Genomic DNA, 19493 nt, shown 5'->3' on the forward strand with positions numbered 1-19493 from the left:
AGGGGAAAGGACCAGCAGGGGCCGGAGAAAGGTTTGTGCCCTTGGAGCTCTGGGCATGCGCAGATCGCGGCGGGAGAGAGACCTTAATTAACCCTCCTGTGCCCGGCCCGGGCCCTGCTCCCGCTGGAGCCGCCTTAGGGCCGCCCCGGGCTCTGCCCGCCCCGCTGCGGAGCTGCAGCCTCCAGGTACCGGAGCGAGCCCCGGGGCCGGGCGGTGACTCTGCCCCAGTGTCCGTCGGGGGGACCCGGCATCTCGCAGCGCCGGAATCTGCTCCCTGGGGGGGCGGGGCAGCGCCCGCGGGGGGTTCGGAGCTGCTGTCCCCGCAGGAGCCCAGCGCCCCCCGGGCCCGGCCAGGCTCTGCCCTGGGGCCCCGCGGCGGGTCCCGGCGGCCCCGGCCCTGTGCCGCTCTGAGCTGCTCTTGCCTATGAGTACCTTCCCCGAAGCTCCCGTTGGCCGCGGTTCCCCCTTCCCGGAGCTTCAGGGGAGGTAAGCACAGGCAACAGCAGCTCACGGAGCTCTCTGGGCCCCCTCTCCCCAGGGCCGCAGTGTCTGGAGTCCCTGTTCAGGGACTCTGGGGGTTGGGTGCCAGGGAATATCTGGTGGGACCCTGGCTGCAGGGTCTGGGTACTGGGAGGGTCTGGGGGGCCTTTGGATGGGGGCTCTGGGGGCTGCTACTAACCATGCTCCTTCTCTCTGATCAGCTTGTGCCAGAATCCTGGCTCCAAGCACTGCCCAGCATTCCCTAGCCACATGCCCTGTCACTGTGATAACTTTCTACCCACTTACATCCACAAACATCTTGAAAACTCCAGGGCCTTTCAGTTTCATTGGGAAAATTTGTGCCCTGAGTCCTTCTCCTAGATCTGGGGGTGAGGGAGGTGGGAAGGGATTTATCACTGCTACACAATGGTCTCTTCCACAGCATTCTGGACTAATTATTTCTGAAATCTGGTTTTATTGAGACCATTGTTAATCCAGAGTCACTGTATGGAAAGACAAGGAGTGACTTCAGATGGACAGTGGGCCAAATGAGATCAGCAATTCTCCCTGTGGGGAGGGGCTCTCATTAGCTGCTCTCCTGAGAGAGCTAAAGGAGGGAAGCTGTTCAAATGCTCAGTCTCTCTCTGCTCAGGATATTGGGGTTCAACTCCTGGGTCAGACGCTGCAGCCTCCATTGTGATCTGGGAGACCAGGCTTAGCAGCTGCTGCTCCCCCAGCAGAGATTCTGTCCTGGGAAGTGATGTTAATTTGAGCTTCTTCTCTGCCTGGACCAGGGGATGACTTTCTCCAGCTGGTACTAGTCCCCTAGGGCATCGCTGGGCCCTATTAATACTAAATTCTGAGCTATGGACTCCAGGTAGCTGAAACACCTCAGACAAAGTGCTGGGGACTGGCAAGAAAGTGACTCTGCATTAACAGCACCCCCCCCAATTTCTCCTCCCATTAATAATTGCCAGGAGAAAGTCCAGCCATGGAGAGCTAAGCCCCCAGGAATGGGACTTTCCCAGCCAGAGGGGTAGAGAGACAGGAGAGGGGAAGGAGAGACTGAAAGGGGCAGTGGGAGAAATGAGTCTGGGGAGAGATTTCCAGCTCTCTAGTCCACCCAGACACATGTATTGCTGCATCCCTGGGCAGAATCACTTTCCAATGAACAAGAGAAGGATCAGACAGAGGAAAAGCCAGTTCCTGAGTCCATATTCACCCTGCTGGGGTGTGGCTGCCATGGGGTCAGTGTCCTAGGGAATCCCCCACAGTGACTCCTTTTGGTTCTGCTCTTTTCTAGCCTTGTGTTCAGAGACTTTGTTACGGGGTGAGAGGAGGGAGAAGGAAGGTTAAAAATGTGTCTATGGGCTTAGCCTGGCAGAAGGGAGCAGGTCTACACTGTAATAAAGAGATCAAGCATTTTCCCAGCATGGCAGAATCTAGGATGTGTCTCTGCTGGGAAAGAGCCTGGGGAAATTCTGCTGTGAAATTAACTAAAGCCTGTTCTGAAACTCCCACAAAGTGCCCATTTCACCCTACAGGGCTGGAGAATGATGTCCATGTTTTGCTCCAGCTCGTCCAATCCTCCCATGACACAGGGAAGAGAAATGGCTGCAGTGGATCCAGCTCAGGTAGGGATTATTTTTTGTAGGGGGGTTGGTGGGTTCCTGCTGGAGGAGAGGGACAGCAAATACACCAGAGATGGGAAGGTTTGTGCAGTCTGGTTTGCAGGAAATTCACAGGGTGGAGAAAGGGAGGACGACAGGGTGTGACAAACCTGCTGGGAGTTGTTTAATAAGGGGCCTAGATTCTAGGAACAGACCCTTGAGGTTCGGCAGAGGAAATGCTCTAGTTTGTGGAGCAGAAAATAACCGAGCTACATGGGGCTGGGAAAACTAACCAGATTCATAGTGCTGGAGCCCAACCCGACTAACCAGCAGCTGCTGTGAGATATGAAGGGGGCACCCACTAGTCAGGTTTAGGGGAGATTCTGTTCCCTTCATCTCCAGCTCCTAACAATGAGGAGGGTGTTGGGCTTCCTACCAGGGAGCTCTCCCTGGACCCTGCTAGGGCCTCCCTCTCCTGTATCAGTCTGTGGCTAGTAGGTGTGTGATGGATCTGCTGGGAGAGTGGAGGGCTCTCTCTTCGTCCCTTCAGTCTGGTGTTTCCTGGATGCTCTCAGCAGGGTGAGGTTGGGACTCTGCTGAGTGGGATACACCCAGAGCTTCCCTTTGATTGGTTCCTCTCCCCCACAAATAGTGGGGCTGTGACTGGGGCAGCAGGTACCGAGTGTTGGACTCTTGCTCTTTCAGGGGCCGGTGACCTTCGAGGACGTGGCTGTGTATTTCACCAGGGAAGAGTGGGCTCTGCTGGACCCCACTCAGAGAGCCCTCTACAGAGCCGTCATGCAGGAGAACTATGAGAATGTGACCTCACTGGGTAAGAGTTACTGTCCCCTCGGTTCTTGGAAGGGGAGAAAAAGAGATCATATTTATGCCAGCTCCACAATGCCATCTCTACTCTGCCCTGTTTCAACATCACCCCAATATGTCAGTGACACACACTCCCAGAGACCCTCCCCTGCTGCAGAACACTTTGGAGACAGAGCACAGGAGTCATATTTTACGGTGTCAAATATCTCCTGTTTGCTCAAGTAAAACTGAGGGTTAGGTGCAGCATAACCAACAGAAGCTTCCTACCCCTTCCCTTCTCTCAAACAGTGACCCTACTCCACCCAGACCACAATTATGCTTGAGGTGTAATGAGCAGGCTGCTGTAGTCAGAGCTGCTGGTCCAGGGTTACTTATCACAGAGACACTCTGTGTGTCCTTGAATGCTGGCTGGGGGTATCCAGAAAAGGAAGCTCAGTGCGGATTTAGCATTAGTGGGGCCCTGTGCTCAACTTCATTTTTAGGGTCCCTCCTTGGGACCCAGCCAAGAAAAATAACATTCTTTCTTACCCCCCCCCCCCCCGGCCATTTTTCATTCTTTTTTTCTCCATCCTCCCGCTATAAGTAGTAGGAAGTAAATGAAAATAAAATTAGGTTCCTTGGTTGTTTCTGTAGTCTAATTTTTTTTTCCACAGAGCACTTGAAAATCACTGAGGGTCTCGATGCACCACTTAATGATCTTTCCAAATATTGTTTGTAACGTTAGCTAACTATTGTAAAGTGCTTTGGATAAGAGCCCTTTATAAAAAAAACTGTAAAAAACATTGTGATGCGGGGTCAGGCCAGGATTTATGGTGTAGGAGGGGGATCAGGGCTGGGGGTGCAGAATCTGGGAGGCAGTTAGGGTGCAGGAGCAGGCTGGAGGTTGGGGTGCAGGTTCTGGCCAGGTTTTAGGATGCAGGAGAGGGCTCAGGGTTTGGGCAGATGGTTGGGGGGGTGGAGCGCTTATCTGGGGCAGCTCCCATTTGGTGCGAGGGGTGCAGGTGGGAATGTTGAGGGGGGGTACAGGAGGTCCTATTTGGTGCAAGGGGTGAGGGTGTGGGGGAGTCAGGGCCCTGCCTCCCCACTTCCTGCAATTCACCATGAGTCCCAGCCAGCCAGTAAAACAGAAGGTTTATTAGATGACAGGAACATGGTCTAAAACAGAATTTGTAGGTACAGAGAACAGGACCCCATAGTCAGGTCCATCTTGGGGGACAGGGAGCCAGACCCAGTTCTGGCCTCCCTCCATTTACCAGCCAGCTCCAAACTGAAACTCCCTCCAGCCCTCTTGCCTTTCTCTCTTTTCTGGGCCAGGAGACCACCTGATCTCTTTGTTCTCCAACACCTTTAGTTAGCACCTTGTGGAGGAAGGGCCCAGGCCATCAGTTGCGAGGAGACAGGGTGTCGGCCATTCTCTGTACAGACCTCTGTCCCTCCAAGGCTCTGCAACAATCACATGCCGTTATCCCACCACCTAGACACTTAAGAAATGCATAAGGGAAACTGAGGCACCCACACAGTATTCAGAGAAACCATTAAGAACATTCCCACTTCTCACATCTCTTCCCCTCTTCGAGACCGAACTGAGCAGGGTCACTTTAGCCGGTGACCTGGGGAAGTTGGAACCCACCAACGTTCCCATGGATGCCCCAGCATCTCTCTCATTCCTTGATGGGAGTTACACCAGGCCCTTCCAGTTTCACGCACACATCAGGGGTGCTTGATGGCACTTGTAGGCCGCAGGTGGGAAGGTTTATGCGGCCTGTGCCCTTTTGTCACCCCACAACCCCTGGGGTTCAAACTGGGATCGGGTCTTCTCCCACCGCTCCAGTCTGGGGGGCTGTGATTCGGGCTTTCCTGGTTAAGTGCCCCCATCTTGACATTGGCCACCCTCTGACCAGGTGACAGCTTGGCATCAGCCCCTTTCATCTGATGCAGCCACATCAAGGCAGAACGGTCAGTATACACAGCGAAGCGCTGCCCAAATAGATATGGCTGCAGCTTTTTAAGGGCCTGCTCCATGGCCAGGCATTTCTTCTCTATGGCCGGACAGTTCTGTTCCCAGGGCAGCAGTTTCTTGCTCAGGTACCCGATGGGGTGTCTCTCCCCCTTAGCATGGGCCTGCATCAGCACCGCGCCCAGCCCTGCATCTGAGGCATCGGTGAACACTGTAAAGGGCTTGACAACGTCCGGGTTTACCAGATTTACCAGGCCCTGGATTAGAGCCTCCTTCAGCACACAGAGAGCCCTCTGGCACTGCTTGGTCCAGACCACCACATCTGTCTTCCCCTTCTTACATAGCTCAGTGATGCAGGCAGAGGAGCTAGAGTGGGGTACAAATGCCAGGTGCTCCAGAGGGAGTGAAAAGAACATAATCATCAAGTGATCCATCCCCTGTCGTCCATTCCACAGCTTGACTGTGCATTGTGTGAAGAAATACTTCCTTTTGTTTGTTTTAAACCTGCTGCCTATTAATTTCACTGGGTGATTCCTACTCCTTGTGTTATGAGAAGGAGTAAATAACACTTCCTTATTTACTTTCTCCATGCCAGTCATGATTTTATAGACCTCTCTCATACCCCCTTCGTCTCTTTTCCAAACTGAAAAGTCCCAGTCTTTTTAATCTCTCCTCATGTGGAAGCTGTTCCATACCCCAATAATTTTTTTGCCTTTTTCTGGACTGTTTCCAATTCCAGTATATCTTTTTTTGAGATGGGGTGATGACATCAGCACGCAGTATTCCAGATGTGGGTGTACCATGGATTTATATTGAGGCAGTATGATATTTTCTGTCTTATTATCTATCTCTTTCTTAATGATTCCCAACATTCTGTTTGCTTTTTCCCTGCCACTGCACATTGAGTGGACGTTTTCAGAGAACTGTCCACAGTAACTCCAAGATCCCTTTCTTGAGTGGAAACAATTAATTTAGAACCCATCATTTTATATGTGTAGTTGGGATTATGTTTTCCAATGGGCTGCACTATGTGCTATACTGACATCCAGTGCTGCTGAGATCCTGCATTCTGTAATATCCCTGCCCTTCCTGTTCCCTTTCTCCACTGAACCCCACCAGCCCATGCTTCCTGTTCCCAGCTTCCCCAGGAATCTCTTTGTCTCTGGACCTGTCTGTCAGCAAGAAGCAGTGCCAGGGAGACTTGCCCTCTGGAGTCTTCGATTTCTGGGACATAAATTTACTTTCTCTGTGTTTTAGGAGCCTCTTTGAAATTGAATATCTGTGACATTAACCACAGTACAATCTGGACTGTTGAACAGCTGTGTCCCTGCAGTTTCCCAGACTGGGGTGCATAGGCGGACACGGCACATTTCATTAAGAGTGTGCACCCAGGGAATTCTATTTTTTTTTTTAAAGGCAAACATTTATTGAATACTCAGTCATAAGTGTCATTATTTTTATTCATCAAACAAACTAAAGAAACTAAAACTGAACAAAACTTTTATTTTTTTTAAATTAACAATTAACTTTACTTAAAAAATGAGACACAAAATACCAAATTTTTGCTTTAGTGATAACCGGATGTATACAAAGATACAGTCAATTTTCATGATCTTTGTCTTTAACCAAATAATGAGCTAACCCAAATTGACCAAAACAGATTAAGGTTTCTTCATCTTCCTGTCCTAGAGAATGAAACATCACTCACTAGGTGTTATGGATTTAAATTCCTCAATCACATCATTGTAATTAACTGACGAAGCCAATTCTTGTTCGATGTACAAAATCATGAGCGAGTCGAGGTGCTGTTGGAACATTGTACTACTTTGTTTGCTTTTTACATGTGCTAGTTTCAAAAAGGCTCTTTCACATGAACAGCTTGTAACAGGTAAGACTGCAAAGCATTGAATAGATTTCTAAAAGGCCTGGAACATGGAAGACCAATCCAATTCCTTTAGCCAATCAAGCCACTCTCTGGTGGTGTTTGTAGTGCTACCTTTAAGAACAGATCCGTCATAACCCCGAAGCAATCCGACTTCAACTTCCAACTCATCCAAGGACACTTTAAATTTGTTGGCAGTTATTCTCATATCGTCCCTGCCGGTGTCTAAGCTCAGCAGTTTTCCCATTGCAGTCACAATTTTACAAGTGTCCTGTTCAAATTGCTGGTCAATGCCGGTAATCATAGAATCTAGGAGTGGGTAAAATGAAGTTATTCTCTCTTGCTCCTCTTTTGTATCAAAGTGATGCTGGGGCTCAAATATGTCATCAATACGAGTGGACGTTTTTCTCTTCTTAACTGGAGGAATTGATATATCATTCTCTATGCACATTATCACACTGTCATTGAAAATAGATTGAAAATATTCTGGGCCACTTCTTATCACAGCCAAAGAGTTACACAAGATTTTCACCCCTATCATTGCAGTAAGTAAGTTGAGATCTGGAGCTTGAAGAGCCTTACTCACTTTTACCACCATCTGGAGAATAGGGTGCATCATGTGAAGGGCAAAGATGAATTTAGTTCATGGATAAGGCCCCTGGCTTTTATTTTAGTGTCAGCAAGGCGAGTTGTTTCAATAATCTCTTGTAAAGCTTGTAAAATGATGGAGTAGTTTTGTTTTACAGCAGCCACTGCCTCTGCTTTGCATGCCCATCTTGTGTTTGGCAGGGACTTCAAAGTCTTCAAGTGGGAACCTACTTCTTGTGAAATCTTCTCCATTACTTCATGTTGTACAGGACTCCCCTCCATAAAGGCATAAAGAGTCTGAATAACACAAAAAAAATCAAAGACAGTTCTATTTTGTTTACTTGAAGTGTATGCATCTACTAGGACGAGGTTCAAGCAATGCACATAGCAGTGTACCTAGACTATTTCACTGTTTCTTTCTTTACATTTCATTTGAACTCCCACAGTACATCCAGAATAGTAGATGCGCCATTGAAACAGACAGACATTGCTGAAGACCAGTCAATTTTAAGAATGCCACAGACGTCATTTAACTGGTCAAAAATAGACTGAGCATCAACTGTTAATAGTCTCTGAACAGGCATAAAATGGTCAACTGGACTATGTTTTTCATTGTCAAAATACCACACCACAATGGACATCTGTTCATGGTGTTCATAGTCTAGTGTCATCGGCAATTATTGAGATCAATTCTCCACTTAGTGAAGACACAATCTTTTGTTGCACAACATTGTCATTTTGTGTCATAAATCATTTTGGATGCAATTACTCAGAGAGGTGACATTTCGAGGAGATTGTTGCACATGCTTTGCCATTACGGGATCGTATTTTTGGAGCATATTGACAAGATTTAGAAATAAACCTTTCTCAAAACTGTCAGTTTTTCATTGTGACTCCTGAATGGTCTCCCACCTTTCGCCAATCACAGAACAATGTCAATCAGTCGCTCCATTACACTTTGGTTATGGCACCGTTCGTCTTGTTTAGACAGATAAGCCTGCTTGCCCTCATCCAACAATACATCAGTAGGTGTCCCTTCATTAAAACTTGACCATGAAGAACAGCTCAATGCATGAGATTTTCGCAGTTGCTGGTTTTTAAAACATTCGTTAGCTGTGTGCCAGTTTCTGAATCCCTTATCAATACGTGCTAGATCAGCATGACCTCTGTTTGCTGCATCATTAGAGGAGAAGAAATGGCAGTAAAAGCAAAATGCTGCATCCTTTGATGGGCTATATTCTAACCACCTATACTTTTCATACCAATCAGACTGAAAACTTCTTTGTTTATTCCCTATTTTACTTCTAGGAAACATGCTCAATGTAAGCTGATTAGAACACCAGTCTCGATTATTTAGAGGTCCTTATCTATTTTTTAGAATATCACAGACCGGGTCATCAGAGGGAATGTTTGATGGCTTTGAATAGGAGCTATACTAACCTGAACTAAGAGACAAAGTCTGTTTGTGTTGGTCATTACTCAGTTTATTGAACGCACTGGAACTGGTGGCGGCATTATCTTCATGTAAGTTCTTAACCGAGGAGTGTGAGGTGTTTGCACTACTATCAGCACATTCATTGTAATTCAGTTTGTCTGCTTCTTTTCTTATCTTAACAAGAAACCGATCCATATTCTAAAATTAAAAGGGAGTATAATACGATTGAATTGAAACGTAAAGCCACAGGCTTGTTATGATATTTCAGTAGAGTACATGCAACAAAGATGACAAACACTATAGACACTGTGCTGGGCACGCCTGATGCAGCCATTTGTATAGGTCAAAGAATTTTCTAGAATAGTAGTCAGAGGGGTAGGGGAGGACCAATGATAATGCAGCACCGCAGTAGTGGGGACACATGCTGCGATCAAACATTGGCTTTATATAGAGTGTATCATGCGATTAAATTAAAACATAAAGCCACTTTTTTTTTTGAGACATTAGGGCAGGGATGGGCAAACTTTTTGGCCCGAGGGCCACATCAGGGTTGCAAAATTATATAGAGGGCTGGATAGGGAAGGCCCTGCCCCCCATCCACCCCCCTAGCCCCCTGACAGACCCCCAGGACTCCCACGCCCATCCAACATGCCTTCTCCCTGACCGCCCACTCCAGAGACCCCTGCCCCTAACCACCACCTCAGAACCCCACCCCCTATCCAACCAGGGGCAGCAAGTTTGTATGATTTTTGGTGGTGCCCAAGCAGAGCTGTCCCATCCATAGGATGGACCGGGGCAACCACCCTGGACTCCGCAGTTTGGGGGGCCTTGTGCTTTAGGGGGACACGGGATCCAGGGCAGCCTGGGGGTTTAACGGGGGGGCTGGCACCAGTGAGCAACTTGGCCTCTTCCCACCAAACCCCCACCCCTGAGCAATGCTGGGATCTGGTGGAGTGGAGCAGAGGGGCTGGGGCCAGGTCACTTGCTGCTGCCAGTGCCTGGCCCCCCACTATCCCCCCAGGCTGCCCTGGACCCCTTGTCCCCCTGAAGTATGGAATAGAGCTACGTACCACCATGTTGCGTGATGGACACTTGACAAAGTTATTAGACTTAGCGATGGACATTGGGGGAGGTAGGGGGCATTATGTCATTCAGTCATTCAACCTGTAAAATAGCACACTATTTTCCACACTGAAAAAAAAAGTAACCTAGTTAATAATAATAAAATCAACTCATATAATTAATAAAAAATGCATGTATACTGTATATGAGTTTATTATATGAGAAATGAAAATGAGCTTGCTTTGGAATTTTACAAGGCACTTATATCACTTAAACACATTTGGTACCCTGAGTAATGATAACACTTGCAAATCACATAAATAGGGATCTCATGGTCCCCTGCCTTCACCCCATTGCAAAGGCGCAGGTGTTATTGCTGTCTGCCCTAGGGCTGCAGAAAACCCTATGGGCAAAACATATGGAAAGAAGAGGATCAATTTATACAGAGGGCTGAAGGAGGACTCCCATAGTGCATTAATTAACACTCAATAAATACATCAAAATTAAATACATTACGGAGATAAGAACCTGTAATGACAATTTTACTTCATGAGACGCTCCAGAGAAAGAAGATCTAGAGGGAGTAATGGGAGGGAGAATCCCAGGGAGACCAAAGGGGCTGGTAGAGGGAGCAGACAGAGAAGAAGGGAAGAGGCAGAGTGGCTGCAGGGTTAGCCAAGCCTTCTGCATCTCCCCTGTGGGTGGAGACACTGATCTCTTTCACTGTAAGATGGAACAATAGAATGGAATGCCCAGAAGAATGAATGACTTGAGGACAATTTCCTGAGCGACCTATACCCTTGCAGAATTTTTCTAGCTCTGACATTTACATTTTTACGCAGGGTGGTTTGGCTCACAGAAATAAAAATCTGCACATCTTCCATGTGTTTTTGGACCAATGGAAAAAACCAGATACAATTCAAATGACTTTTAAAATTCCCTATGAAACTGAGTTAACAAAACAAATGAGCTTATGAACAACCAAAAAATATACTTTTCAAGTGAAAAACTATAACTGGATATCTTTGCAAAGAAATTGTAAATTTTCTTACAGGAAAACCACTAACTGTCTGGAAAGGAAGAGTAGATTAAATTACTTGCCTCAGTGAAATTAAATGTCCAGAGAATTGCTGTGCCTGTGATGATGATGACCGGGTTTTACTCACCTATGGCTCCCTCTCCCCATGCTGTGGAGGCACAGCCAGGGAGGTCTGTATCTGCAAGCATTTGGCTCAGCGTGGAGCCAGACACACTGCCCCAGAGCTCTGCCCTGCATTAGGGTGTGCCTTGGCACACCCTGTGCACATGCCTATGCTGGGGTACATTTTACACTGCTTTACTGTGAGAGCACCCACTCCTGGGCAGGTAACACACAGTCTCCAGCATGTACCTCGCTCCCAGCAACATGGTACTGTGCTGCTAGTTAGCCACTTACAAATTACAGTACCCCACCAGAGAACCCCAGAAAATTCTCTGGTCCCAGACTTTTCCCCCAGAAATGTGCATCTTGCCCTGTCCAGAACGTTACTGAACAACGCAATTTCATGTGAAGTCTGTCCTTTCATCAGTGGAACATGACAGGCACCAGCCTTTTTATCCCAAATGGAGTTTCCAACACACTTTAATCCAAACACACTGATTTGATAAAACAATAAAACAACATTGTTAACTGCTGGGGAAAAAAAGATTTTCACTAACTATGGGTAATGAGGCATAAAAGTCAGAATTGTTTACAAAATAAATGCTAGATAAAACACAAACTAACGTCTAAGCTAACAAGCTAAAATGGATTCAAAGCAAATGTTTCTCTCACATATGCTGAGATGGGCTGGCTTTCCTTTCAGCCAGGACTCCCCCTAACCTGCCGCTGCTGCCCAAGGTCAGTTCTTCAGCAATTGTCATGAGCAGAGGGAAAGGGGAGAGAAAGAGGCTCAAGCATTTTCCTCACCTCTTTTTATAATTCAGTCCTTTATACTAGAAACAACTTCAGTTCTCAACTGAATCATGGTGCCGGGCTGACTGCTGTAGATAGGAACTTCAAGTGGTCCCTGTGATGAAATGTAAATGTGTTCATCACACCTTCCCCCTGCCGGAAAATGGCTATTTGACCAGCTGTTTGCCTTGCTGTTTGCTGAGGAACTTAGAGTTAGGGTTGCAACTTTTTCAGTAATATCATACAGTAAAATCTGATAACTTTACCTACAGTGTTGCTACACATTTTAACAGGAGGATAATATTCAGTAGATTGTCTTTTCAAATGATACCTCACAAGCCATACTGTGATAAATGAAGAAGAGGGAAGGGAGCTCCCTTTTATTAAACACCCAGCCAGCCAGTTAGCTGTAAAATCCCTGTTGGTGTCTGTTCTCTGCCTGTTTTACCTGTAAAGGGTTAACAAGCCCATAGGTTAAAAAAAAAAAAAAGAGTGGACACCTGACCAAAGGAGCCAATGGAAAGGCTAGAACTTTTTGAAATGGGAAGGTAACTTTCACTTTGTCATTTCGGAGAAGGCGACACAGAGTAGCAATGCTGTGTATGGCTTGAAGCAGGTATGAAAATTCATCTTGCATACTTAGAAGAAATGATTTGGATAGGGAATGTTTAGACAGACACCATCAGGTTTATTTTTTATGTTGACTTTTGGATCTCCTCTGTGCTATCCCAGATGCTTTTGTTTGCTTGTAAGCTTTCAGCTGAACTCCCAAGAAGGCTATTTTGGGTGCTTACAAAAATTAATTGTTTCTTTTAAGATCTAGCAAAAAGCCTAATTTCCAGATGTATTGTTTTCCTTTTCGATTTTAATCAAATTTACCTCTTTTAAGAACAGGATTGGATTTTTGGTGTCTTAAGAGGTTTGTGTGTGTTGTTTGATTAGCTGGTAGCCAGAGCTGATTTCCTTTGTTTTCTTTCTCAGCTCTTTCCCAGAGGGGAGATGGAAGGGCTTGAGGGTGCCCCAGAGGGAGGAATTCCCAAGTACTCCTTCCTGGGTTCAAGATTTTTTTTTTCATTTGGGTGCTTGCAGCATTTACCAAGCCAAGGTCAGAGGAAAGCTGTAACCTTGGGAGTTTAATACAAGCCTAGAGTGGCACGTATTATTTTTTAGAATACTTGCAGGCCCCACTTTCTGCATGCGGAGTGACAGAGTGGGGATTCAGCCCTGACACATACTGTATACAAAACTGATCATAATTTTGTAGAAGAGTGAACATAGGGGTACAAACTGACACAGCGTCTGTCTATGTGTGTTCCTAGCAGATATGTGGGTATTTCAGTCCATTAGAAGCAGAGTGTTCAGCATGTTCAAAGACATGGGGAGCTGGTCCTGGGAATTCACTGGTTTAAGTGTGACTTTGTCTGGAATTGTGAGACCCTTTATATTATTATTATTATTATGTTATTATTAATACCAATATGATAAAATTGCAATGAATTGTGCTAGATGTGCCATGTAAGGTGTCAATGAAAATATCGTGATTTTCCAAGTATGATAATTTTGTTTCTATCTTTGTATCACCTTTGTATTTTGAGTTATAGATATGGAGGGTATATCCCAGACTTGTGCAGTCTTTCTGGGTGACAACCCCAGATATATTGGTATCACTGCTGCCTAGCCTGTTTGATGGCCCATCTAGGGTCATCAGCTGTACTATGAGCACATGGAAAGGACCAAGGGGATACACCTATTAAGTCCACAAGACATGCAGGGGTATGCCTGTATAAGGAGAACGCCAAGGCTTTTCCATGCTATGTGCTGTGAAACTTGTATTTGGGACACAGGAAGTACAAGCCACATGGTAAAAAGGAGTATAAAGGACACCTGCGTCATCTGGATTTTGTCTTCAATCCCTCTTCCTACCTCTGGAAGAACTTCTTTACAAACTGAAGCCTTGAACAAAGAACTGAATGATGTGGGTGTGTTCCAGATGGACTTTCAAGCCAGCAACTCACCAATACTGCTAAGAACCAGATACATAGATTTCTGAATGTATCTGACTGCTTTCCCATTTAACAACTTCTTTCTTTCTTTCTTTTATAATAAACTTTTAATTTAGATGCTAAAGCATTGGCTGGAAGGTTGGAATTTTGGGTAATATCCAAATCTATACTGACTTGGTGATGTGGCTGACCTTTGGGGTCAGAAGAACATTTTGTCTATGCACGCAGCATTTTTAAGTAATCTCTCACTGTACTGGACCTAGGTGCTGATTGGGAGTCAGAGAACTGGAATGCAATAAAGGGGACTGTGTGATTTCTTTTTTCAGCTTCTCAATAACCAGTGTGGGGGACCAGGAGCAGTTTGTGACTGGTCATTGAGTTTAACTTCACTGTTAACCACTAGCTTTTGGAGCATCTGCTCTCCCTTTTTCAGCCTACCCTGACCTTGGCATTTTCAGTGAGGACTGCACCAGGCACACCAGGTCAGACTAAGTACTGAAGATAAATTACTAGAATGTTTTTTATGACCAAGTCTTAAGAAATCCACCGAACTCCTTTGTTTTCTTTCATCTGAGCAGGGTTTCCAGTTTCCAAACCTGATGTGATATCCCAGCTGGAACAAGGAGAAGAGCCATGGGTCCCAGACCTCCAGGGTTCAGAGGAAAGAGAGATCCTGAGAGTTCCCTGCATAGGTGAGGAAACATTAAACCAACTCAGAATCTGTAAGTGCCTGAAGGAAACATCTGGGATCCACTACAAATCCCTTGGAAGATCTCTCAGTTCATTATTGTCGCTACCAGAGGTCATATCCTCAGGGTAACTATAGCTCATGGCTTCCTGTAGATTCTAATAGACACCAGGCAGTAGCTTCCTCCCTTTCCCATGTGAATTTGGATGGGATGTGAAGGCCGAATTGATCCCCTCCTCTTTCCTGTTTGAGAGAAGAGTTTGGGGGAGTTCAGTTCCTAATTTTTATTTGATGTCTCCCCAGCACTTGTTTTGGTTTGCTGTTCTCATTTCCATCCCTGTTTAAGGTTTCTGTTTCTATCACAGCAGGTGATGCAATGGTATGTGAGAAAGAGGAGCAGAATTCTCAGCAGGAAAATGTTGAGCAAGTGGATAAACACAGAGAATTATCACAAAGATTGGAAAGGAATGTGTGCAGGAGTTATGAGCAGGAAAAATCTTGTGAGATTCAGCACAGACCAGAAAGAAAGCCAGGAAACCAGCTAGGGGAGAAAGGGAACAAATCTATTTCCTGTCGAGGAACTCAGAAGGATTTCAAAGAAAGCACAACAGAGCAGGAAATCCTCAGGAGAAAAAGAAAAAATACATGCACTGAGTGTGGAAAAAACGTATGTGACTACTCAGCCCTTATAAAGCATCAGAGAATTCACACGAAGGAGAGGCCCTATGAATGTAGTGAGTGTGGGAAAACCTTCAATCGCAGCTCGCACCTTATTAATCATCATAGAATCCACACAGGGGAGAGGCCTTATGAATGCAGTGAATGTGGGAAAACCTTCAATCACAGCTCGCACTTCATTAGTCATCAAAAAATCCACACAGGGGAGAGGCCTTATGAATGCAGTGTGTGTGGGAAAACTTTCAATCGCAGTTCGCACCTTAATAGTCACCAGAGAATCCACACAAAGGAAAGGCCCTATGAATGTAGTGAGTGTGGGAAAAACTTCACTAACAACTCAAACCTTAGTAGGCATCAGAGAATACACACAGGGGAAAAGGCCTATGAATGCTGTGAGTGTGGGAAAAGCTTCACTTGCAGATCAGGCCTTTTTGAGCATCACAGAATCCACACTGGGGAGAGGGCCTATGAATGCAGTGAATGTGGGAAAAATTTCACTCACAGATCAGCCCTTTCTAAACATCAGAGAATCCATAGAGGGGAGAGGCCCTATGAATGCAGTGACTGTGGGAAAAGCTTCCATTATAGCTCGCACCTTATTGGGCATCAGAGAATACACACAGGGGAGAGGCCCTATGAATGCAGTGATTGTGGGAAAAACTTCATTCACAGATCTCACCTTATTATGCATCAAAGAATCCACACAGGGGAGAGGCCCTATCAATGCAATGATTGCGGGAAAAGCTTCACTAGCAGCTCAGACCTTTCTAAACATCAGAGAATCCACACAGGGGAGAGGCCCTATCAATGCAGTGAGTGTGGGAAGACCTTCACTAACAGCTCAGCTCTTTCTAACCATCAGAGAATCCACACAGGGCAGAGGCCCTATGAATGCCGTGAATGTGGGAAAACCTTCACTAACAGCTCAGCCCTTTCTAACCATCACAGAATCCACACAGGGGAGAGGCCCTATGAATGCCGTGAGTGTGGGAAAACCTTCAATCAAAGCTCACACCTTATTCGGCATCAGAGAATCCACAGAGGGGAGAGGCCCTACGAATGCAGTGAGTGCGGGAAAACCTCTTGGCACTCAGCCCATGTTAGCCATCAGAGAATCTGCAAGGGAGGTGAAGATGATGATAACCTTTAGGGCTATGAGTATTTTTTTTTTGTAATACTTTGGCTGATTACCATATAGTAACTTTTAAAGCTGTTTGAACAGTTTGCAGCACCGTTATCCCTCAGCTTGTCCAGATGAGGGGCCCATTTTGGCCTTTTTTCAGTTTGCCCTGTTTTGAGGTGGACCCATTTGTCCTTTCTATCAGCTCCATTGTCCCATAAGTAATTTGAGTGTGCCCTTCCTATCAGGAGCCAGGGAGCATCATGTTTATACCATTCCTCCTCTTGCAACATTATTGTTAGAGTCACCAGTGATACAGATTGTGTCACTGCCAGTTTTTCTCACGTTGCTCTAGGTTGTGCTGAAGAGAAGATATATTGGGACCTTTTCGAGTTATATTATTTAAATGAAGAGGAGCAGGGGCAGGAAAAAGTGTCATTTCAGCCTGTGTGTCACTGGAAGGAGATGGAGTGACTCAGAGATTCCTTCTTGCCCCATAACAGCAGAACTGTTACCTTTTTTCTGAGCTATGCAGAGTTTATCTTCATCACATTCTATCCATCCACTTCTCAAAGTGTTATGTGATGAAGTGTTCTTAGTTGCTTAAAGATGATACTTTGACTTCTTTAGTCCTATACTAGAGTCGCTGTGACTGGAGATGAAAGTGTCAAGGGCCTGGAAGGGAAATTCAAATGGATCCCAAATACAATGTGATCATTTTGAGTTTAAATCCCATCTATTGGCATAGCCACTTCTAACAAGGTGGTTGTTTTGTCCTCCATTATGGTGATGCTAGGATACTAAAAATTGTGTAAATAACATAATTGACTATTGAGACAGTGCTGAGTAAAGCAGGTTTGAATGGATCAGAGGAGAATGTGTTGGGAGAATCTCTTGTCCTGATTCTGAATAATCAGATGTAACCTGCTCTGGACTTTCACTTGACACTTTCATTGTCATGTTTTCTATCCCTCTGAGATGTGGATTTCTATCTTTCCTAGAGGCTCCTTGGTCACCCAGTTGGATATTAGATCAGTTTGATAGGATGTAGCTCAGATTTTTTTGGAGACTTTAAGATTAATGACCATTTGCTAAAGTCATCATTTTTCACTTCAGTTTTGATTTTCCCCATCCCTCCATGATGACATGGAGAAAGTTCAGATGCAGTTCTGTCAAGAGGAAAGACCTCTCCAATTTACTGGACATGCTAACAAAGAAACAGTGGTGATTTAAAATCTCCACTCAGAAATGGTGAATAACAGCAGAAACCCAACTAAGTGGAGGAAGTGCATATGATCAGAGTGCAGTTCAGTTGTTTAAGTCAGTATTGTCTCAGATGAGCTGGGGAAAATATTCCATGGTAAGCTGTTTTGAACTAGGCAAAATGTCAATGTATTTGGTTCCCAAAGCATTTGTAATCCAGGCCCCATAAAGGTCTCTACTAGCTAGTCCTATGGTGTGGGAGATGCTGCCCTTCATGGCACAGATGTTGAGGAAATAGAAGTGTGGGTTTTGTTTAATTTATCCTCTGTAGTTGCTTAAAATGTGTATATCATTAAATCAGTGTTGAAATCTAATAGCTGCAGAAAAATAGCTCTTTTTGACTAGTAACTCCAGCTCTGGTAACTAACAGAGATTCTGATCCAGGCCTGTATCCAGTCCCGTGACTGGAACTGTGCCACCAAATTAAAGCAAAGCTGGGCATGTTTTGTTAAGCCACTGCTAAGATTTTGAGTGGTTTTGTAAAGGATTCTACTTCAGACAACTGTAAATGTAGCTTAACCAAGGCCAAAGATTTGAAAACAACTGGGCTTTAAAGAGTACACACCCAATTCTTGCTTTCCATTCAAGTAAAGCAAGCTGTGGTGACCAATGACCCAAGGAAAATTGTTTGTACTACTCCACTTCCTAGTTCAGTGTCACTGATTACATTTCCAAAAGATACCAGGGTTTGATTGAGAACAATCATCCTTCACCATTTGGATCCAAAGAGAGAGTGCTTCATAGGACATTCCTTCCCTGTGGATCTGCAACTGGCTGCCTGATTGGGTAACAAGGACTTTCAGTCTATAGAAATGATGGTAACTAATGAGATAACAAATGTGTCAGGCTACAGTTTTAGACTTCAGGATACACATATGTTCTGTGGCTACACAATAAAGCTGATGTTGGCACAGCTGCATCAATGCTATTACAGACGTTGTAAGCCAATGAAAGTGATCCCTCCTGTTGACTTTATTAGTATCCTCCACAAGCTGCAGTGGTTATATTGGCAGGAGAAGCTCTCCTGCTGATGTAGCGCTATCTACACAGGGTTAGGGCTTTGTAACTATGTAGCTCAGCGGTGTGGATTTTTCGCACCCCTGAGCAATATAGTTATACTGATAAATGTCTTTACTGTAGACCAGACAGTTTTCTCTTGTGTTTTATGCATTTACAGCACTTCTGCTCTATCTCCTCCTTCTTTGAAAGATTAAAAAGTATGAAAAGAGAGGTATTTTTCCTCATGATGCAAACATGCCCACATTGGAGATCACTTCCACAAACAGACATGGCAGATGAACCAGAGATATATGAACTCACGGAAGTGGTTGGGGCCTACATTAAAACAAACCATAATTTGAGCCAAGCTTCAGTTGTTGGCAATGGGGATATATATTACAGGAATTTGTAATATTTGAAGATGTTCTTGTTACCAATGAAAATGAAGTTATAGTTGAAGTTACTGGTTAAAGAGTAAGAGACTAATTGTGTGATAATCTGACTTATTTTGGAAAACTGAAAGCTGACTTGTTTATTGTTTTGTTAGTTATACAGGAAATGAAATGGTTAATCTTGAAAAGTTAATTTGATTTAATTTACCGCCTGTAGTGTAAGAAGTTCTGGTAGAAAACCTTACTCCAAAGGTTGGGGGCAGAGAATGTGTGTGAGAAAGAGCATAAAGAGAATATTGATCCAGGATATATTTTAATTTTTTGTGTTTCAAATATAATTTTGTTTGCTTAGCTCAAAGTCAATTTCTATTAAAGGGAAAACTTCTTGAGGAGACAAGTTGTAAAACGTTTTGCCCACTTAGCCTGTAAAAGTCACTGACTTCCCCACTTCTCTAATTTGCAAAGGAAAGGCCTGACCTCTGTCCTAGGATGTGTCCAGCATGTAGGAAAGCTGCAGTCGTCAACCATCAATATCAAAGAAAAGGCTGAAGTCCATTGCCTTTCATATCAAAAAGCCA

At 45.0% G+C, this 19493-nt stretch overlaps 2 protein-coding genes and 1 pseudogene across 3 annotated transcripts in view; 2 read left to right on the top strand and 1 right to left on the bottom strand.

The window, feature by feature from the left end:
- The window catches only part of LOC127036700 (zinc finger protein OZF-like), a 237886-nt gene that overhangs the window by 149129 nt on the left and 69264 nt on the right, over window positions 1-19493 (top strand). The window lies entirely within an intron of this gene.
- Window positions 1-19493, bottom strand: part of LOC127036689 (zinc finger protein 883-like) — a 199723-nt pseudogene that overhangs the window by 22948 nt on the left and 157282 nt on the right.
- LOC127036690 (zinc finger protein 883-like) lies at window positions 66-19039 on the top strand. 2 transcript variants are annotated; one of them, XM_050927812.1, is made up of 5 exons: window positions 66-185; window positions 2025-2114; window positions 2796-2922; window positions 14354-14467; window positions 14832-19039. In XM_050927812.1, the coding sequence occupies exons 2-5, from the start codon at window positions 2034-2036 to the stop codon at window positions 16289-16291; spliced, it is 1782 nt and encodes a 593-aa protein (XP_050783769.1). In that variant the 5' UTR covers window positions 66-185; window positions 2025-2033; the 3' UTR covers window positions 16292-19039. The 2 variants fall into 2 exon arrangements, with proteins under 2 accessions (XP_050783769.1, XP_050783767.1); XM_050927810.1 differs by having other exon boundaries at window positions 67-185; window positions 14829-19039.

This window comes from Gopherus flavomarginatus, chromosome 18 (genome assembly GCF_025201925.1).
Source record: "Gopherus flavomarginatus isolate rGopFla2 chromosome 18, rGopFla2.mat.asm, whole genome shotgun sequence".
Lineage (NCBI taxonomy): Eukaryota > Metazoa > Chordata > Testudines > Testudinidae > Gopherus > Gopherus flavomarginatus.